The sequence below is a fragment of the Fonsecaea monophora genome (assembly GCF_001642475.1).
Source record: "Fonsecaea monophora strain CBS 269.37 chromosome Unknown Scaff127, whole genome shotgun sequence".
NCBI lineage: Eukaryota > Fungi > Ascomycota > Eurotiomycetes > Chaetothyriales > Herpotrichiellaceae > Fonsecaea > Fonsecaea monophora.
In genome coordinates this window covers 44,792-62,662 of record NW_019174058.1, presented here as the reverse complement: position 1 = coordinate 62,662, position 17,871 = coordinate 44,792, and the positions used below count along the sequence as shown (strand labels likewise).

The 17,871-nt window shown below is 52.4% G+C and overlaps 4 protein-coding genes across 4 annotated transcripts; all 4 read left to right on the top strand.

Annotated features, from left to right (window-relative positions):
* Positions 1-330: 330 nt before the first annotated feature.
* On the top strand, positions 331-5,024 carry AYO21_10679 (hypothetical protein; the record flags this gene model as incomplete). Its single annotated transcript, XM_022660589.1, has 2 exons — positions 331-4,611; positions 4,680-5,024. The coding sequence occupies 2 exons, from the start codon at positions 331-333 to the stop codon at positions 5,022-5,024; spliced, it is 4,626 nt and encodes a 1,541-aa protein (XP_022507113.1).
* Positions 5,025-8,151: 3,127 nt separating this feature from the next.
* Positions 8,152-8,700, top strand: AYO21_10678 (non-histone chromosomal protein 6; the record flags this gene model as incomplete). The annotated part of the gene is made up of 4 exons (XM_022660588.1): positions 8,152-8,293; positions 8,345-8,440; positions 8,494-8,615; positions 8,671-8,700. The coding sequence occupies 4 exons, from the start codon at positions 8,152-8,154 to the stop codon at positions 8,698-8,700; spliced, it is 390 nt and encodes a 129-aa protein (XP_022507112.1).
* Positions 8,701-10,229: 1,529 nt separating this feature from the next.
* AYO21_10677 (hypothetical protein) lies at positions 10,230-14,763 on the top strand (the record flags this gene model as incomplete). Its single annotated transcript, XM_022660587.1, has 8 exons — positions 10,230-10,642; positions 11,652-11,711; positions 11,762-11,866; positions 11,917-12,098; positions 12,159-12,229; positions 12,907-13,249; positions 13,302-13,521; positions 13,578-14,763. 8 exons carry the CDS (start codon positions 10,230-10,232, stop codon positions 14,761-14,763), a joined length of 2,580 nt encoding a protein of 859 aa, XP_022507111.1.
* An 895-nt stretch (positions 14,764-15,658) lies between these two features.
* On the top strand, positions 15,659-17,699 carry AYO21_10676 (hypothetical protein; the record flags this gene model as incomplete). The annotated part of the gene is made up of 7 exons (XM_022660586.1): positions 15,659-15,729; positions 15,781-15,998; positions 16,047-16,140; positions 16,191-16,266; positions 16,315-16,706; positions 16,761-17,411; positions 17,474-17,699. The coding sequence occupies 7 exons, from the start codon at positions 15,659-15,661 to the stop codon at positions 17,697-17,699; spliced, it is 1,728 nt and encodes a 575-aa protein (XP_022507110.1).
* Between the last annotated feature and the right edge of the window lie 172 nt (positions 17,700-17,871).

Below are 17,871 nucleotides of genomic sequence, written 5' to 3'. Positions count from 1 at the left end.
CATAGAAGATCCTTACATGTCTCTCTTGCAACAAACAAGTACATGCGCCCAATGACATTACTACCAAGTCAAGTCATTGCATATAGGCGTAGTCCGTTGTGTCCATTCAGCCACAGTAACCGAATCGGGACAAATCTTCCGAGACTCGATGGAAAGATCAACCGAGGACGGATTCGCTGACTAAGAATTCCATCCATTCACACGACATGCTGCCTGACTGACGCGGTGTGGATTAACGGTTTCGCCCAATGCCATCTGCGACTCTCTCTTCCCCAGATAGATCTGCCCGGAACTAGAGAAGTTGCAGAGGTGGTGGTGAAGGGGGAGACTATGGCGCTACAGGTCTATATTTCTCATACCGGCGGCCTTCTCACCTTCAACGACCCCGTGGCCCGCGTCGACAACCTGCGGTCATGGATCGAAGCCAACACTGCTATTCCGGCCTCACGCCAGATCTTGATGACGGCTCGAGGCAAGATTGTCAAGAATCTCAACAACGAACAGGAGGTCTACGTCTATGACAAGCAGTTTCTCTCCCCAGACTCCAAACCTCCCTTTCGAGATGATGTCCAACTCAAACCACTCTCCGAGCCCCCTTCCTTTCTCACCGACGAGACCAGCCTCAAAGCATGGCACGAGTTGTTCAACTCTCGGCGCACCTGGGCTCTGGACACATTTGAAATTGCCAGAACAGGGGTGGAGAACATTGAAATTTGTGCAGAGGAGGCATCCGTCATCGCTCGGTCCATGAAGGTCGCTCTGGACAACCTGCGAAACCATGTTACGACGCTACAGCAGAGGTTCGAGGAGACAAACCAGTGGGCTCAGGGATATATACAAGAACATCGAGAGATCCTCAAGGATTGGCAAGCGAGTGTAGATACACTTGCAGAACTTCCCGTCCGCGAAGATGTTGTCAGGGTGTTGCGGCGTCCGGCTGAGCCAGATGGCAAGGACCCGTCGGCACCTGTTGGGACTCTTTTCGATCTGGTGGACCGAGATAGCCTGCAGGCTGCGGCGGAGAGTGTCGAAAAAAGCTCGGCAGATTTTGAGAGGAGGCTGCGCGAACTGCAGTCGGGCATGGAGAAATTGAAGCAGGAGACAAGTCAGGCTCAGGCCCGCTCAACACAAGTGCCAGATTTCGACACCAATGCTTTGCTGGATGAGGCTGAGACACTGGCGAAGCGGATCAGTTCGGACTATGAAGACGTCGTACAGATGCAAGACAATCAGAAATCCGTGGTTGCAGCGTCAAGGAAAGCTGCTGTGCATACTCGTGAATTGTTACCTGCCATGCACGGCGTCGTGGAAGAGATTATCCAGGCTTCCTTGAGTGCCTCTGAAACACGAAACACTGCGTCTAATGACTGGTATTCCACACTTCAGACTATCTCGGGTATTCAATCTCGCCTTGCAGAACTCCAATCCGAAATCACCAACCTGGACTTCCACGACAACGACAACTTTGCTGCTCTCAACCGGGTTTTCCAATTACCGCTTGTCTATGGCGCTACACTTGTGGAAGCAACTCGTAGATCCGAGTGGACTGAGCGGATGAGGGCAGAGGTCGACGTTCTGCATGAAGATCTCTCTCTACAGACTGAGGAGGAGCAAAGACGGCGAAAGAAATGGACCGCTTCCCACAGCGACTTTCTAAATGAGGATATGAATGCCAAAGATGCACTGATCGATCTGAAAGCAACAGCACCTCGAAATTCCTGGCCGTTTGTAAGCAGGGACGAAATATTCGCTTGGGTTGACGATCTGAGAGCTCTTGGTATCAACGACGCAGTACAATCAGTCATGCAACGAATGAAAGATTTGGATGCTCCTGTCCGGAAGCAGAAAACGAAGCCTTTCAAAAATGGGAGTATTCATGACCTTAGCCAAAGTGCTGCTCTCCGCAGCGGAGATGAAGTGAGAGGTCTCCAGGAGGAGAAAGCAAGACTCGAAGAAAAGCTTCGCGCATCAGATAGCCGTGTGCGGAAGTTGGAAGATCTCCTCCATCGTCAAAGCCAGCTCAGTCGGCCTGCTAGTGGAATTTTCCAACCTGGCAGCGCTGCGGACTTTGAGCGACAACAGACGCCTTCTCCAAGTGCGCTACAAAGACACAGCGACCTGTCTCGGAGGTCATCAGTTTCGCTCAGAAGACTCTCCAATAATCAGGACGAGAAGTCTTTAGTGCAGAAGATCGTTGCGTTAGAAGGTCAGATCCAAAAGTTACAGGAAGAGGCTCACGCAGAACGGCGTTCAAGTACTGAGAGCAGAGACAAGATGCAGGAAGCGGAATTGGTGAAGCGAGACCTAATGGCTAATTTCGAAGCGCAGAAACAAGAATTCGAGGAGGAGCGACAATTGCTGGATGACGAAGTACACCGTCTCAAAGTTAAACTGGAAGAGGCTGAGGAGGAGCTTGATCGTCTCAATGACTCGAGAGATCATTTGCGCTCCGAACAGGATCAAACTATGATTAACTTGCGGAACGAGTTGGAACAGCTCAAGAAAACCTCTGCGGAGGATCTTGCGCTGGCAGATCGCAGAGTCGAGTCTGCACGAAAGGAGGCGGCTGCGCACCGAGAGCGAGCTGCAACGCTCGATCGTCAACTTCACCAACTCAAGGAAGAACGAGCATCCGCCCAATCCCAGAGTATGACTCTAGCGAATCAACTTCGCTCGATGGAAGATCAACAACAGGAATACATCTCGATCCTGCAGGGCGCACATTCGAACCTATCACCGGCAGGTTCTCCTCCAGATGATCTTCACCGTCTCGTCAATGCTCTGGAAATTCTGTCCGAAGGTGCCGCAATCCATGCTCGAGGTCTCGACGATTCTCTCCAGCTTGCTACCGCAGAGAACAAATCGCTTGAGGAGAAATTGGCCAGTGCAGAAAGTGAGGTCAAAACCCTCACAGAGAAACTGTCCACCATGGAACAGCGTGCGAATGAGTTAAGGGAAGACATCGAACAAGAACGTAGCAAGATCTCTGTGCTGAAGACTGAACTTGCGGGCGAACGCGCGGAGATGGATTCTTTGCGCGAGAAGTTTGCCGCTGGGGAGACTGGTTCTGATACCCTCCGGCAGCAGCTGAAATCTGAAGAGATGAAAGTCGCGGAATTGATGGACCGGAAAGCCGAGGATGAAGGTGTCATTCAACGCTTGAAACATGAGATTGAAGATCTCAGTCGGGAAGCAGCCAACGCGGCAGAGAAACAAGAGAAACTGCGCAGACACTTTGACAAGAGGGGTGAAAGGGCGAAACAACTTTCCGAGAGATTATTCCACCACCACGATCGAATCATTCGCATGCTCGAGCAATTTGGCTACTATGTTTCCCGACAGGAAGACACGCTGGTAATTCAGCGCGCAAGTAAAGTTAATGCCAGCGCCGTGCTCAGTGGCAACGAAGGGTCAGGGCCAGGCACTGCTATGAAGCGAACCATTTCCGGTTCCACGCCAGCACAACACTACTCCGACCCGTCGGACCTGGACACCCTGTATTGGACGTCCGACAATGACCTCACCTCTGAATCGACAAAATACTCTGGCTTCCTCTCCGCCCTGTCGAGATTGGACATGGACAGCACGATCGACCTGATCACAAAGCGCTACAAGGACGTCGAAACGCTGGCGAAGAAATATCAGAAGGATTCTCGTGCCTACCGAGAACGAAATCACCGGTCTCAGGCCGAGGCGCACGATAAAATCGCATACAGGAGCTTCAAGGAGGGAGACTTGGCCTTGTTTTTACCGACGAGGAATCAAGCAACAAGACCCTGGGCGGCATTCAACGTTGGGGCACCACATTACTTCTTGAGAGAGCAGGATGCACATAAATTACAATCGAGAGACTGGCTGCTTGCACGAATCACGAAGATAGAAGAGAGAGTGGTGGATTTGAGTAGGAGCATGCGTGGTAACACCTCGTCTTCAACCGTGGGTATAGCGAGCTCGATCGTGGATGATGGTGGGTCGACCCGGAGTGTTGACGATGAGAATCCCTTCGAGTTGTCAGACGGGCTGCGGTGGTATATGATTGATGCCCAAGAAGAGAAATTGGGCGCGCCTGGCACACCTTCGGTGGGAAAGTCAACCGTGACAGCGAGCAATGTCGAGGTTAAAGGACATATGGGGCTGGGCAGGAAGGAGCACAAGTCAAGCATGGGCATGGGTGGCGGCGGCAGCGCCACGACGACGATGGTCACCAAGACGCTGACCAAGAGCCTGGACAGTCGGCGGTCGAGCTCGGGGAGTAAAAAGAGTGTGGATCTCAAGGGCAAGCTTCAGGACCGGAGCACCGCTAAGGACGGGATGCCTTCATCGAAGCTTACACCATTGGCGCCCATTTCAAGCGACACGGACGTTGAGCAAAGGCGGGCGCCTCCACACGATGCAAGCGCCAGAACTGTGCCCATCCCGGACGATGACGCCCACGCGGATGCAGACGCAGAAAACGAGACTGACGAGCCTGAGGGCCGCAATTTGGCAGGCTCGAGTCAAGACCAAGGCCCGGGCCAGGGTCAGGCGGGGAATGCGAGTGTCCCCAGCATCGTGCGCCGTCCCACTGAAGCGAGTCAGACGGATCGGGAGGATGCACAGGTTTTTGAAGTGGTGAGGCGAGATCTTCTTCTCGGCCCATAAGCCAGAGGAAAAATTGCAGCAACTGATGAGAAAAACAGAGTGGTGACCACCCTCCTGGGTCTGAGCTTGCGGGCCCGGCCGCGATAGCAAGACATCCTCAAGGCCTTGCAGCTGGCTACGCTGCCCTCAGAGCGATGCAGAATGAACCGCCTCTGACTGCGCAACGACTGAACAAGAGACCGACGTATTCAGCCCCGAGTCCGAGAAGTACATCACAATCCCCCTATAAAGCGAGGAACCAGAACGTAACGACGCCAACAGCAAGTCCAGCGAGGAATCCTGCAGGTGTTGCAGGAGCTGAGACTGCTTCGACTCCGTCACCTCCGGCGAAGCCGAGGGAGAGACCTTGGGACAAATTGTTCAGCATGGAGTTTCGGTCATAGTTATGGAGACTCGTCTATAGCAATGGCTGTGACAAGAAAACTATGTAGAATGTATCGCGAGGGGGCCTGATGCAAGCGGTAACTTTAGGGGAATGGTTGTCGTGGTTCTGTAGCATTTTGACAGTCGTAGCCGTGACCACGGGAGAGATTGACGCGTATTGGAAGCAAAATCAAAAGCTCTATTTTGAACATGGCAGTTGGGGACGTGGCTTGTCCGTTGTCATTCATTTAGAGGCTCTTCCTCCACCGAATTGAGACAGTTGCATGCCTTCACTAATAGAACATCCTTGTTTATACCTCGTACTTGGTGGTCTGTGTGTTGCGCAGCCGAAATGCATCACGTGATTACACGTGACCATATCACTGACGCAGCTCGTGCGTGCTCATGATCCTGCAGGACAGACGAGGCAGAGGTCGCCGGTTATTCGTTCTACCCGTCTCGCACATCGCACATCGCACATCGAGCATCACACGTGACGTCAAGATTTTGTGGCCCGGGCCACAGGCGGGCAGGGAAGGCAGGCGGGCGGGCGAGCCATCCCTCCATCCATCCCTCCACCTGCCATCCACCATGCATGCATGTACGAGGTATGCTTTTTCGTCAACAAGACAATAATTTGCAGCCCTGGCATGTCTCGTGTCTGGGTAATTTCGTGAGAGGACAAGGAGGTACCTGTGGACCGGACTGGAAACAAGGTTTTCTTTAAACTCGTACCTATAGCTACTTGGTATCGAGGTATGTATGTATGTACTCGGTACAGGCAGGCAGACGGGACAAGTGATACCAAGGTCCAAGGTCCAAGTGACCAGGTACCGAGCGAGCAGGCAGCGAGTGCAAAGGCAAGTAGCTTTTTCTTCACGAGTTTATTTTCCTGTGCTGTGCTGTGTTGGGTTGGGGGGCCTTGCCCTCTCGTAGGGTGCTGGGCATTAAACTCCGCGGTAGTGGTAGCGGGAAGAGTGCAAGGTCCGTCAATCCGTATGTGGACCGTGGACCGTGGCGTGAAGAATGCTGTAGCGTCACGTTGGAAATAAAATGCGCGCACCAGAAACACCTAAAACCTACCTAAATAAATGCTTGAGAGGTGCTGGTGTGCCAAGATACCTTTGCAGCAAGGTCCGTAGCCTCGATAGGTACAAGCACCACAAGTACGGGTAGGAAGACTCTCCCTGCCGCTGCATCCTCGGATACAGCAAACATCCAGAGTCTGTCTACTCGGTAACCTTCATTTCCCATCCTTGGTGACCTTCAATTACACCATGGGAAAGCCAGAAAGTTTATGTCCAGAAATGCAACCACGGCTTGAGTTTGGTGTGGTGGTGGTGGGTACGAGACGGAATTGAAACCCATCTGCTGGGGAATAATAATGAAGCAGTAACAAGGGGGCTGGGATACCAAGATATTGGCGGCAAGTGAGCAGAAGGAAGGGGAGATGAGTTCCACGAGCAAAACACCTGATGTATCCCAAGCGGCAAGAGTTGCTGTCCGAAAGTGGATGTTGTTATGATCTGAGCTTTGGCCTAGTCTGATTGATTGCTGCGCACGGCAAAGATATAACAAGCAAATATGGTGCAAATCGCTCCGGGAGAAAGGATTGTTGCAGCATGGCGCCATCACTATCGTCAATGATTGTCCAGTGGCTGCAATTGAGGATCAAAGAAAGTGGGTTCCCTCAAGGTAGGGAGGTGGGCAGGCGTTATTGCGGGCCTGAAGAAAAAGGGCGCAGGTACATGAGCTGTAGTAGGTGGTGCTGAGCAACAAGGAGACGAAAAAGATAGGAGAAGAGAGTGGAGAGGTAGAGGAATCTGCGCAAGAGAGAGGGGGGAGTGAGCGAAGCCGTGGGTAGTAGGTAGAGTGATGAGATCAATAGGTTGATTGATTGATTGATTGATTCAGCTGGTAAACCACCGAGCCATGAGGAGTTGAAGAGGGGGAAGGAGGGAGTTTGGAGAGATGTGAGTGGATGGAAAAGGAGGAGTGAACTGGGTAAGATCAAAACATGGCAATGATTGTACGAGGAGCAGCTTTTGGTTGAACGGGGTTTGGCGGGTTACGGAGTCAATGGTATTAGCTTCAATCATAGCAACTTCAGTAGTGGTTGATGATTGCGTGGTGCAGTGGTGCAAAGTCACCAAAGTGGTTTGTAAGTGGTGCAAGTGGTGCAAAGCAGGGCAGCGGCAGTCCAGGATCAACTCTCCAAAGGGCCAAAGGGGGGGGGGCCCAGCAACCATCCAGGGCCCAAGGAGGTAAGGAGGAGGAGAAGGAGAGGGAAGAGTTCGGGGAGTCTGGCCCTGCCCGCCTTCTCTCTCCTTGCTCTCGCCCTCACTCGCTCTTGTCTTATCCGCTCACTCACTACTACCACCACTCGGCTCACTACTCCCCTCTCAGTACGTACTACTACCCAGTCGTAGTAGGTCAGCCCAGCCCTCTCTGCCCATCAGCCCTCAGCCTCCCACCCTACCCTACCCTCCCACCTCCCAACCCTTCTCCCATACATTTTTCCTCCTACTACCACTCTCCCTCATACACTGTACTGTGTGTGCATACACTGTGAGCGCCGCTGCCAACTGCGTTACTACTACCACCAAATCACCCTCATACACTGTAAGTACTCACTTTCTTCTCTTGACTATTTTTCACCCTCACCCTCCACACCACCCATACTCTTCTTCCATAGCTCGCGCGCAAAATTGCGATGCAAAATGCTCTTCTCATCATCCTGTTGCACTGTTTGCTCCCTTTTGCGACCTCGTCGCCGCCGTCTCCAGCACCCAGCGCCCTACAGGTCTTGACCACCACCACCAACCACTCCCCAGCTATCTACCCACTTCATTGACGCGTTTTCCTTGCGTCGGTGAGTCCAAGCGCATTCCAATCGCCCATTGTTGCTCTCAAAACACGCGTTTGGGACGCGAATGCACTCTTCCAAAACAATCCCAAATCGCCTGCGCTCGGTCCTCCCAGCTTGCACCTACACCACCCGCCTCTGTTTCCCTCTCACCTTGAGTGTGTTATTCGCGTTCTCTACGCGATTGTCGTTCGGCGCTTGTTATTGCGCGCTTCCCCAAAATCCTTGGTTTTTCTACCACTCGATCCTCTTTCTCGTTGAACTCTCACTCTATCGGTACCATGGCTAAACAACGCGATACGCAGACTGCCAGCAATCCCGCAACCGCGATCAACCCGAAGCAATCTTCCACAACCAAAATGCCTAAAGCGAGCGCAAAGAATACCAAGGCTAAGGGCCGTGGAGCCGAGAAGAAGAAGAAGGGTTGGTGCATACTTTTGCTCATCGTGAAAACCTGACTGACTTGATGCGCAGACCCCAATGCTCCCAAGCGTGGCCTCTCTGCCTACATGTTCTTCGCCAACGAGCAGCGTGAGAACGTCCGCGAGGAGAACCCTGGCATTAGCTTCGGTACGCCCACTCTCCTCTTGGGCAGATGACCCCATGAGCTAACAAGACCACAGGCCAGGTCGGCAAGGTGCTCGGTGATAAGTGGAAGGCCCTGAGCGACAAGCAACGCGAGCCGTACGAGAAGAAGGCCGCCGCCGACAAGAAGCGATATGAGGACGAAAAGGCGAAATACAACGTGAGTGACGATGCCTTCCTCCCTGAGACAGGGACATGCTCTAACAATACACCAGGCTGGCGAAGACGATGATGACGAGGACTAAATGGTCTCGCGCCCACGACGCGTGACCCGAGGTCTTTCGCAACTGCGTTCAAGGTCCAGTGGGATATTTCTCTTTTTCTGTCATCATGTTTTCACTAGCAATGATCGGCTGGGAGGCAGGGGTTATGGGAGTCAGTTATGGACAGGGTTGGTATGCTTCCGAAGTGCAGCTCACGGCTGGAATCATTGACCTTCGGAGATCAAGTCATGTTGTCGTGAGGTGAGGCACATCATCCACCATCATCATCACGATCACGAACCGGAAAGCTGAGCTGCAAACATTGCATAAGCATACTATGATCCGTGCTGTATACTAGCTTTTTATGCAATGCAATGTCTGGCAAAACGATCCAATTGATAACTTATTGCTGGTTCTCCAGTAGTGATTTGTTCAGTGTTTTGTTGACTCGCCCAACGTGCCTTGGTCCGTGTATTCCAGTTGGTCGTGGACATGCTTGACCAGCTTTGGAAGCTTGAGCCATCCATCACACTGTGCTGAGAGCATTAACCGATCCTTCTGGCGGACGTTGTCGCGTTTCAGCCCCCCGTTTCCCTACCACTCTATTTGGGCTTGGCCACAGGCAGCAGCAGCAACAGCAGAAGGGCGCAGTTTGACTTCTTCCAACCTCATAAAGGCTCAGATGATGGCTCTCTCTTCCATCTTCATTGCGATGCATCTCGAGTCGAATGATATTTGAGGCCCTGAACACGTACGGCTGGTACATATTCTAGACGAGGTTTGTGTGTATCGGAATCCTCCTCAACACTCACCACAATCATTCCAAGCGTCCTCATTGCTGAACGTGCAATTTGTCACCTGGGTAATTTCCCTGCGAGAAGAACGGATCTCATGCTGACGGAGGGCGTGCGTGAGCGACTCGCGAAGTTCAGGTAGGAAGCATCTCTTTTTTCCAACAACTAAGTAGAACCACGTCGCCCCGCATAAAAAGCCTCGCTTCGCTCACCTGCGACTGTTGCTCCTGGAAAAGCGATCAGAGAAAATGTTTGGACGCCCTAACTTAGGCAGCAAAATCCTCTGCCTGCAGCATGCTGCATGAGATCTGGCCACCTTCGTCGAAGAAATCCGATACTGCCAGACTGCTCCAGTCTTGTCCCTGTCTTTCCTCGACGGGTCGCAGAAACAGGACAAAAATTGACATCTCTGAGGGGGTCGCAAGGGTCATTTAAAAGCTGGTACGAAGCATGACAGTGGTCAATGGTGGACAGCCTAAGGGCTTGTGCTGCGACAGTTCATGCGCACGCTGGCCGGTGACAAATCGGCGTTGTGTCTAGGTATGCATCGGTCCCTTCAACCTTCGGCTTCGCCTGCTGTCCGCTTGACACGTCAACGGCTTGCATGAGCTTTGCCTCCGCGCGAATTACGAGATTGTCAGTTCCAGCCCGCTCTTATCCTGGGCCCGCATCTCAATTTCAGCACAAAAGGAGCCTCTCCACTACATCTCGAGTCGATCTGGGCTTCTTCTCATCTGTCAGTCTGATTCCGAGGCGCATCCCCCCCGTCTATCATGCATGGATCTACTTCTACGAGAGGAGGCTGGGAGAGCCCAGGACATTGCCGAAATTCTCAGCACGATCCGGAGCAGCGATCAAGATCATGAGCAGGACATCACCTTGGCCATCACGGGATTGAACGGCTTGAGCTGGGCACTGCGGGAACTCAATAACCAGATCGACGCGGTGAGCGGCAAGGTCACCTCGACCTTTGCAGGCGACTTGAAACTCCTCCAGCACAGTGTCGCCTTCACTCTTCAAGACGTATGGACCATCCTAGGCAAGTTGCCTCGTGTCCCGGTCGCGGCAGACTACCAAGATGCCTGGAAAGAAGTCGCCCGATATTGCATGAACATGGGAAAGCAGACCCTTCACACCCGACTAGAAACATATAAACTCTTCACCTACTCGCTATGCAAGGTTCTCTCAAGGTATGGTACTCCTAAAGCCCTGAATTGGCCGTCGCTCAGGAGCATTTTTGGTTAGGCAATCCTTCAATCGACGACACCTCGAGGATTTGCGACTCGAGATTTTTGACCTACAAACCCTACAACGCGAAGACAGACGATTAATTCAAGCTTCCGAGACCTTTCCTACTCTTTCTGTGGTACCAGTCCACCAAGGTCACTCAGTCCCTTTCGCTAGTGGCCATGCTTGGTATTGACGAGCAGCAGTCATCAAACCTCTCCCGTCCCATGAACGGGTAAGACCAGAGCCTCAACGACCCATGTCGCCGGCAACCTCCCAGGACAGTTATGAGACATTCCAACCCCAAGCGGCTCCCAGTCCGCCACCTCTGTCCCCAGTTTCTCCTGCTTCACCCGTCACCACCTTTTCCACTCTCAGTCAAACCTCGAGTGTCGACTCGGAAACCAATCACTGGGCGACCAAGATATTCAATAATCTGCCCAGTACTCCTCTGGATGTGGACCCAAACCCGTGAGGACAATGACCTTCCGCTGGCTTCAGACATTCACTTACCCATTTGCTTCTTCAACAGATCTTGCTGTTTCGGTGATGTGGATGCACGCTACCGCAGGCGACCGGATCCAGAATATGAAAGGATCCTCCAACTGTAAGTTTTGTCGAGTGTTTGAAGATGGAAGACTCACCGTGGCCAGAAAATTCCCGGGCGGACTGAGAACGAAATTCTATTGGCGTGCTCGCGATTACCGCGTCAAGCTCGTCTGCGAGTGGCATGACAATCGAAAGAACCTTCGAATGTCTTGCTTTCCTCTGAGTGAATTACACATACGTCGCTCTGGGTCATTGCTGTACCTTTGTTGTCCGACAGTTCGAGGTGCTAGCACTTGTTGGACAAGCCTTAACTTCACTTCGTACGAATGTCAGTGCTCAAGCTCTCCTGCTGGGGATGTCGCTGATCGTTTCAGGGCTCGTCATCTTCCATTGTACCTTTCTATCGCTTCGTTCACATGACAGCACCTCGCAATTCCGCAACATCGACCATGATCTTGATGGCGAGATTCTCCATTTTGCCGGGTGAGCTGCTGAGATGCTCTCGTCGATGAGGTCGAAACTGATCCAGTCAGGGCCATCCGTGACGGTGGGTACCGGCATGTGCTACGATTGTACCGTGACAAGAGGACGGACGCCGTGCGGCTCGAAGCCGCTGTCCTCGACAAAGAAATGAAAGAGTAAGCTCTCACTGCCGCCTCGGAGAATTGCAAAAAGCTGAGTTTTCCAGCAGCACACCCATCTGGACAGCTTTTATCACGCACAAAATCACCTCGCCTAGTTGGTTTCGATGGCCTAAAAACAGCTCCACGATTTATCTTGCTGAACTTCAACGACATGTCTTCTCTTCCGAATACTCACCCCACGTCCGCGCAAACGGCGAGCATCTTCTTGACTTTGAAGTTTTCACAGGTAGGTCGTTCCGAATACGCGCTCTCCTTGTTCGATGGGTGAGTGGCTGACTTTGTATAGATGCCGAAGACTTTGTCAAGACGCTCAAAGATTTGCGCGAGGACATTCGCAGACCGAAACCGACCAAAAACGTACGAGTCCCTGTGACATGACCTGACGACCATAATGACATGACTAATGACACTGACGATGAAATGGGCGGCCATATTTGTGTGAGCTTTTCGACGGTGCGGCAAAATGGAGGCCTCGTGCCTTTGGATACCCCTGCCTTTACCTTTCTTGCCATGTCTTCTCTGCTCAGCCTGTTGCTTTCCAGACTTCTGTTTGATCGCCTTGCCTAATTCCCAGCGGAAAAGAGACTAACTGGTGGAGGGATGCCGATATTGTTTGTTCTTTGTTGTTCTTCTACTTATCTGTTCGGTGGTCTGCGCGGGTACTCATTCCTAGCAAAAAGTCGACACGCCCTTGCTTGGGATCCTACCAGGCTCAAAATCGTGCATTCATACAGCAGTGTGTGGCTCCCCGACTCGACCCACTTCCATATTCTACCTCTTTATATATATCAAGAAGTGTTGCTGTTTTCTAGCCACGGTTAAGTACTTCGTACTGGCGAGCTGGCTGTGCGGCGTAGATGCCGAGCAAGACGCCTTTGCCCGGCCAGATTCCGCGAATCGCTTGACAGATCAGGCTCCTTGCTCCAAGAAACGATCGGAGATTCTTGTCTTTCTCTCCACCTCGATCCTTACCCGTTAATCCTTTATCCGATTTATCTTCGCGTCATTTGCGTACGCCGTACAACGGACATTAGCCTTCGCACCAGAACTATCTCCAATTCCTCCTGTTAATATTAGCCAGAGTCGAGGACCTGGAGAAGTCATGGCTCCTCTTCTTTCGCTGTTCGGTGCTGTCTGCGGTTTTGAAGTTGTGGCTGCTGAGCGTCATGTCGCAGCCAGAAGAAGCGTCTCCTCGGGGAACCGAGAACGCCCTGAGCATCGAGGCACCGCCAGCGACCACCCATCAGTATAGCGACCCGAGCTCGGGAAGGACGTTCCTCCAGAAGGTGTACGCCTGCCTGACCTATGTGCCATCGAGGTGTCGCTATGACCCCGAGAAGCCGTTTCAGTTCTCCATGGCATTGAATGTGCTCTTTGGTAGGAAAGAAACCTTGCCCCGGATAAATCACACGAAATTGACAGTCTGTAGCATTCGCCGGTTGCTTCACCGTGGCGAACCTCTACTACACCCACCCAATCCTCAACCTCCTCGCAGACGACTTCCACGTTACCGACGAGCAATCTTCCTATATCCCGACTCTCGCACAAGCCGGATATGCGGGTGGATTGCTGTTCTTGTGCCCGTTGGGCGACTTGGTCAAGAGGCGGCCGTTTGTGCTTTGGCTGGTCTGGTTTACTGCGACCTTGTGGTACGCTGAGCGAGATCCTTTCGGGTGTGGTATGGCCGAACTGATGTTCATTACAGGATCGGCCTCTGCGTCACCAAATCGTTTGCTGCTTTCGGAGTTATCACGTTTATTACAAGTGTGACAACTGTGACACCTCAGTTGATGCTGCCACTGGTCGGCGACATGGCTCCTCCTCACCGGCGGTCGACGTCTCTGTCTATTGTCGTGTCGGGGATGCTGCTGGGAATGCTAATTGCCCGTCTCTTGTCCGGCGTCGTTGCTAGATACATCGGTTGGCGTTATATTTACTGGATCTCATTCGGATTGCAGTACTTCATCCTGATTTTGCTGTATCTGTTCATGCCAGACTATCCTTCAACAAATCCGGGCGAGAATATCTGGAAGAAGTATCCAATGTTGCTGTGGGATATCGCGAAGCTCGTGGTCAAGTATCCGGTTTTGGTCCAGGCATGTCTAGTCGGAATGTTCACCGCGACGACCTTTACCAGTTACTGGACAACCCTTACTTTCCTCCTTGCGGGATCTCCATACCATTACAGTTCACTGGTCATTGGTCTTTTTGCTCTGATCGGCATTGGCAGCATGTCCTGGGGTCCTATTTTTGCCAGAACAGTCATGGAGAAACACCAACCGCTCTTTTCGGTCATCATTGGCGAAGTTATTTGTTTGGTCGGTGTGGTCATTGGGACATATACCGGCAAATTTACGGTGGCTGGCCCCGTGATTGAGGCAATTTGCATCGATATTGGCCTGCAGACCAGCCAGATCGCCAACCGGACGGCCATTTATAAAGTCGCGCCGCTGGCCAGGAACCGAGTCAATACAGCTTACATGGTCAGCGTTTTCGTGGGCCAGTTGATTGGCACCGCCGTGGGGAACTCGCTTTATGCTGATGGTGGATGGATCTCTTCCGGGTCGGCAAGTGTCGGGTTTGTTTCTGCGGCGTTGGTTGTGTGTCTCTTACGCGGTCCTCATGAACAAGGATGGATAGGTTGGCGAGGAGGATATAATATGCGGAAAGGAATGCCAAAGAAACCCCAGAAGACCTCAAGTGATACGGAGGCTGTCCAGATCCAGGAAGCGCCTCAACCATTCAGCGAGGAGAAGACGAAAGAAGCTGTACAGGGGGAGAAGGAAATCGAAGTGCAGATTCACAATGAGCACCACGGAAATGATCACAGTTCTCGATCCTCGCAACGTACACTCAGTGAAGAGATACAGCCTTACAGGGAGAAGGATTAGGGTGGACAAACCGGAAGTCCTTGCGAGGCATGTCGTTGAGACTTGCACCGGAAGGTCATTCCTGACTCCAGAGGGCTGGACGCAACAGGACCTACGTGGAATCGCAACCCAATGTCCCAGCGGCTGAGTCGCCTGTGATCCAAAAACCCATTGCAGCTCGGCAGACAGCTTGCCGCACATCATCTCATCGAATGGTAAGTCGCCAATGAAGAGGTCGCTGGGACCTACACCACACTGAGCACGTGGTCACATACTCTCGGTGGCATTGCTATTGATCAATGGCCCACGAGAAGACAGTCGCACTTGGACCCTCTTCGTGGATATACGGCACTCTATCCACAACCAGTCTTGGTAGATCGAGAGGGACTTCAAACAACAAGAGCACGGTCAATACATGAGTGCGAGTACGCCGGGCGGCAACCAGCGGCCTCTACAATGTTTGAGTCTTCTATAGCCGCCTTGTTCTCCACATCTGCAATAGGAGCAGGGCGACACCATTGTCATACTGAGAAGGAGTTCCGCTCCAGTTTCTTGGAGCCTGTGAAAATGAGAACATGGATACCCCCCTTCTTTTCCCCCCACAATGTTGTGCCAGGCCCCGTGCACATTCCTCGCAGATCTCGCGATGGAATCTGTTCCAAGCTTTGTCCAAACGCCTTCATTATGATCTTGACTCTCCATTTCGCGTGTTCGTTGAAGCGCAACCGTCTGCCTGCTGTTGCCGATCATGGCTGTCCATTCCTTTTCTCCCCGATGCGCGGCTTATCATACACTTTTTGTGTGTTTTGTGTATTTCCACAATGTCCTTGGCTTTACTAGCTCAATCTATCAGCTGGACTCGGAGTATTCGGGCTCCAATTTCTTTCAAGGATGGGACTTTTTTACCGTGAGTCGTATGAGTGCACGCGATTTCTCTGACAAGGCTGACGCTGAACAGGGCGGCGACCCAACAGGAGGATTTGTAACGTGAGTGATAGCGAACAAAGAATCGAGAAGCAAGGCCTTATCGTCGAACAGGTATTATAGCCAGGGCTCTGCTGAACTCATGGGCATGATCAATGCCAGCGACAGCTCAGCAATCTATATCGGTTCCGACTACAACACGGTGATCGGATCCACACAAGCAGCAGGGAGACCCAGCGTCCGCATATCCACGCGAAGATCATGGACCCATGGATTGTTCATCGGGGATTTCAATCACGCGCCGGGAGGAGTTTGTGGAAGTTGGCCTGCATGTATGTTCTTTTAGCGAGGGATGGAGACGATGCGCTAATCAATCACAGTCTGGACACTGGGACCCAGCTGGCCTAACAACGGCGAAATCGATATCATGGAAGGAGCAAATATGGCCAACTACAATGCGGCGACATTACATACGTATGTGGACACGAGGATGTTGTGGGAGACGTTGCTGATGGATGAAATAGGAGCCCAAATTGTACGATTGCTGGGGATAGCAGGACCATGACAGGCCAGTTGTCGAATAACAATTGCGCCTACTATGTAAGTGACATGGTTATTTTCGGGTGGAAGATGCTAACAGGGCCATAGCCTGGCTACAATGTCGGCTGCGGTATCCGCGATAATCGACCGGCCAGCTACGGCACCGGCTTCAACGCCATCGGTGGCGGCGTCTATGCGATGCAGTGGACTTCAGACTTTATCAGTGTGTGGTTCTTTCCCAGAGGCTCGATTCCTAGCGACATCACTAGCAAGACTCCTAATCCTTCGTCCTGGGGTCTGCCGGCGGCCAAGATGCAGGGTTCTTGTGTCTTTGACCAGCATTTCCAAGCCCACAAGATCATCCTGAACAATGCCTTTTGCGGAGAGTATGCGGGAGCAACCAGTGTGTGGAATTCGACGACAAACTCTTGCGCCATCAATACTGGCTATTCCACCTGCAACGCCTATGTGGCGGCTCAGCCTGGAGCATTCCAACAGTCGTACGTATTGCAGTACCTCCTCTGGACCATACCCTGGGACTGACCCGTCAATAGCTACTGGAGCATTAACTCGATTCGGGTCTATCAATTGGTGGATCCTAATGCCAACGTCAGCAGCAATCCCACAACATATATTGCAAGCGATCAGCCTACTCCGTCCAGCACATCAACGATCTCATCCTCAACCCCAGTACCAACGACGAGTTTGTGCCCGACGTACAACTTCACCGTCGTCCAAGCCGGGAATTACAAGTACGAAGTTGAATGTGGAGTCAACATCGGCGGGTCTGATATTGGACGACCATATCCCAATTACCCCGTGAACTCGTTCGAGGACTGCGTGGCTGGATGTAGCTACTGGAATACCTTCAACATCAGCAACATCTGTGGCGGCGTGACATACAGGGTCAGCACCAGAGCATGCTTCTGGAAACGAAACGTCGGAAGCACTCCCGCGGACCCCAACTTCAACAGCGCCAGGCTCATTTACTATGCCTATCCTCAGGTGACGGACGACCCGCGAAAGCGGACCTCGAGCAGCAGCAGTACATCATACGTGGCGACTTCAGTCACGCCCCAATACTATGTCGCTGTGGGAACCACTTCGTCAACGTCGTTCTCGCTGATCTCGGAGACACCGACGTCGAGCTTTACGGATGGTGTTCCCTTGGGGGGGACGACGACCGACGATGGTTCTTCCACCACGTCTGATGTTTCGACGACAACGGTGGTAACCACGGGGAGCAGCTCTCAGAATACGTCCACAGCTACGGTGAGCTCATCCTCGTCTATCGCGTCTTCGACTTCCCGATCTTCAACCGTGTCATCAACCAGTACCGCCTCTACCACCTTTACCTTGTCCAGTGTTTCGTCGACTTCCAGCCTGTCAACAGCATCGACCACGAATCGACCTCCTTCTTCTTCTTCACCTTCTTCTTCTTCGTCATCGTCAGCGGCAACGTCAACAAGAAGCCCTACCGCGACCTCAACTAGCGGGCAGCCATCCTCTTCAAGCTCGACAGCGTCAAGCTCATCGTCCATACCGGCCAGTCAACCCACAACCGTCAGTAGTGCGGGTTCAACCTCTACTTTGGGGTCATCGTCGTCAACTATGTCCCTTTCATCCCATTCTGTGAGCTCCTTTGCGACTTCTGGCGCGTCTGCT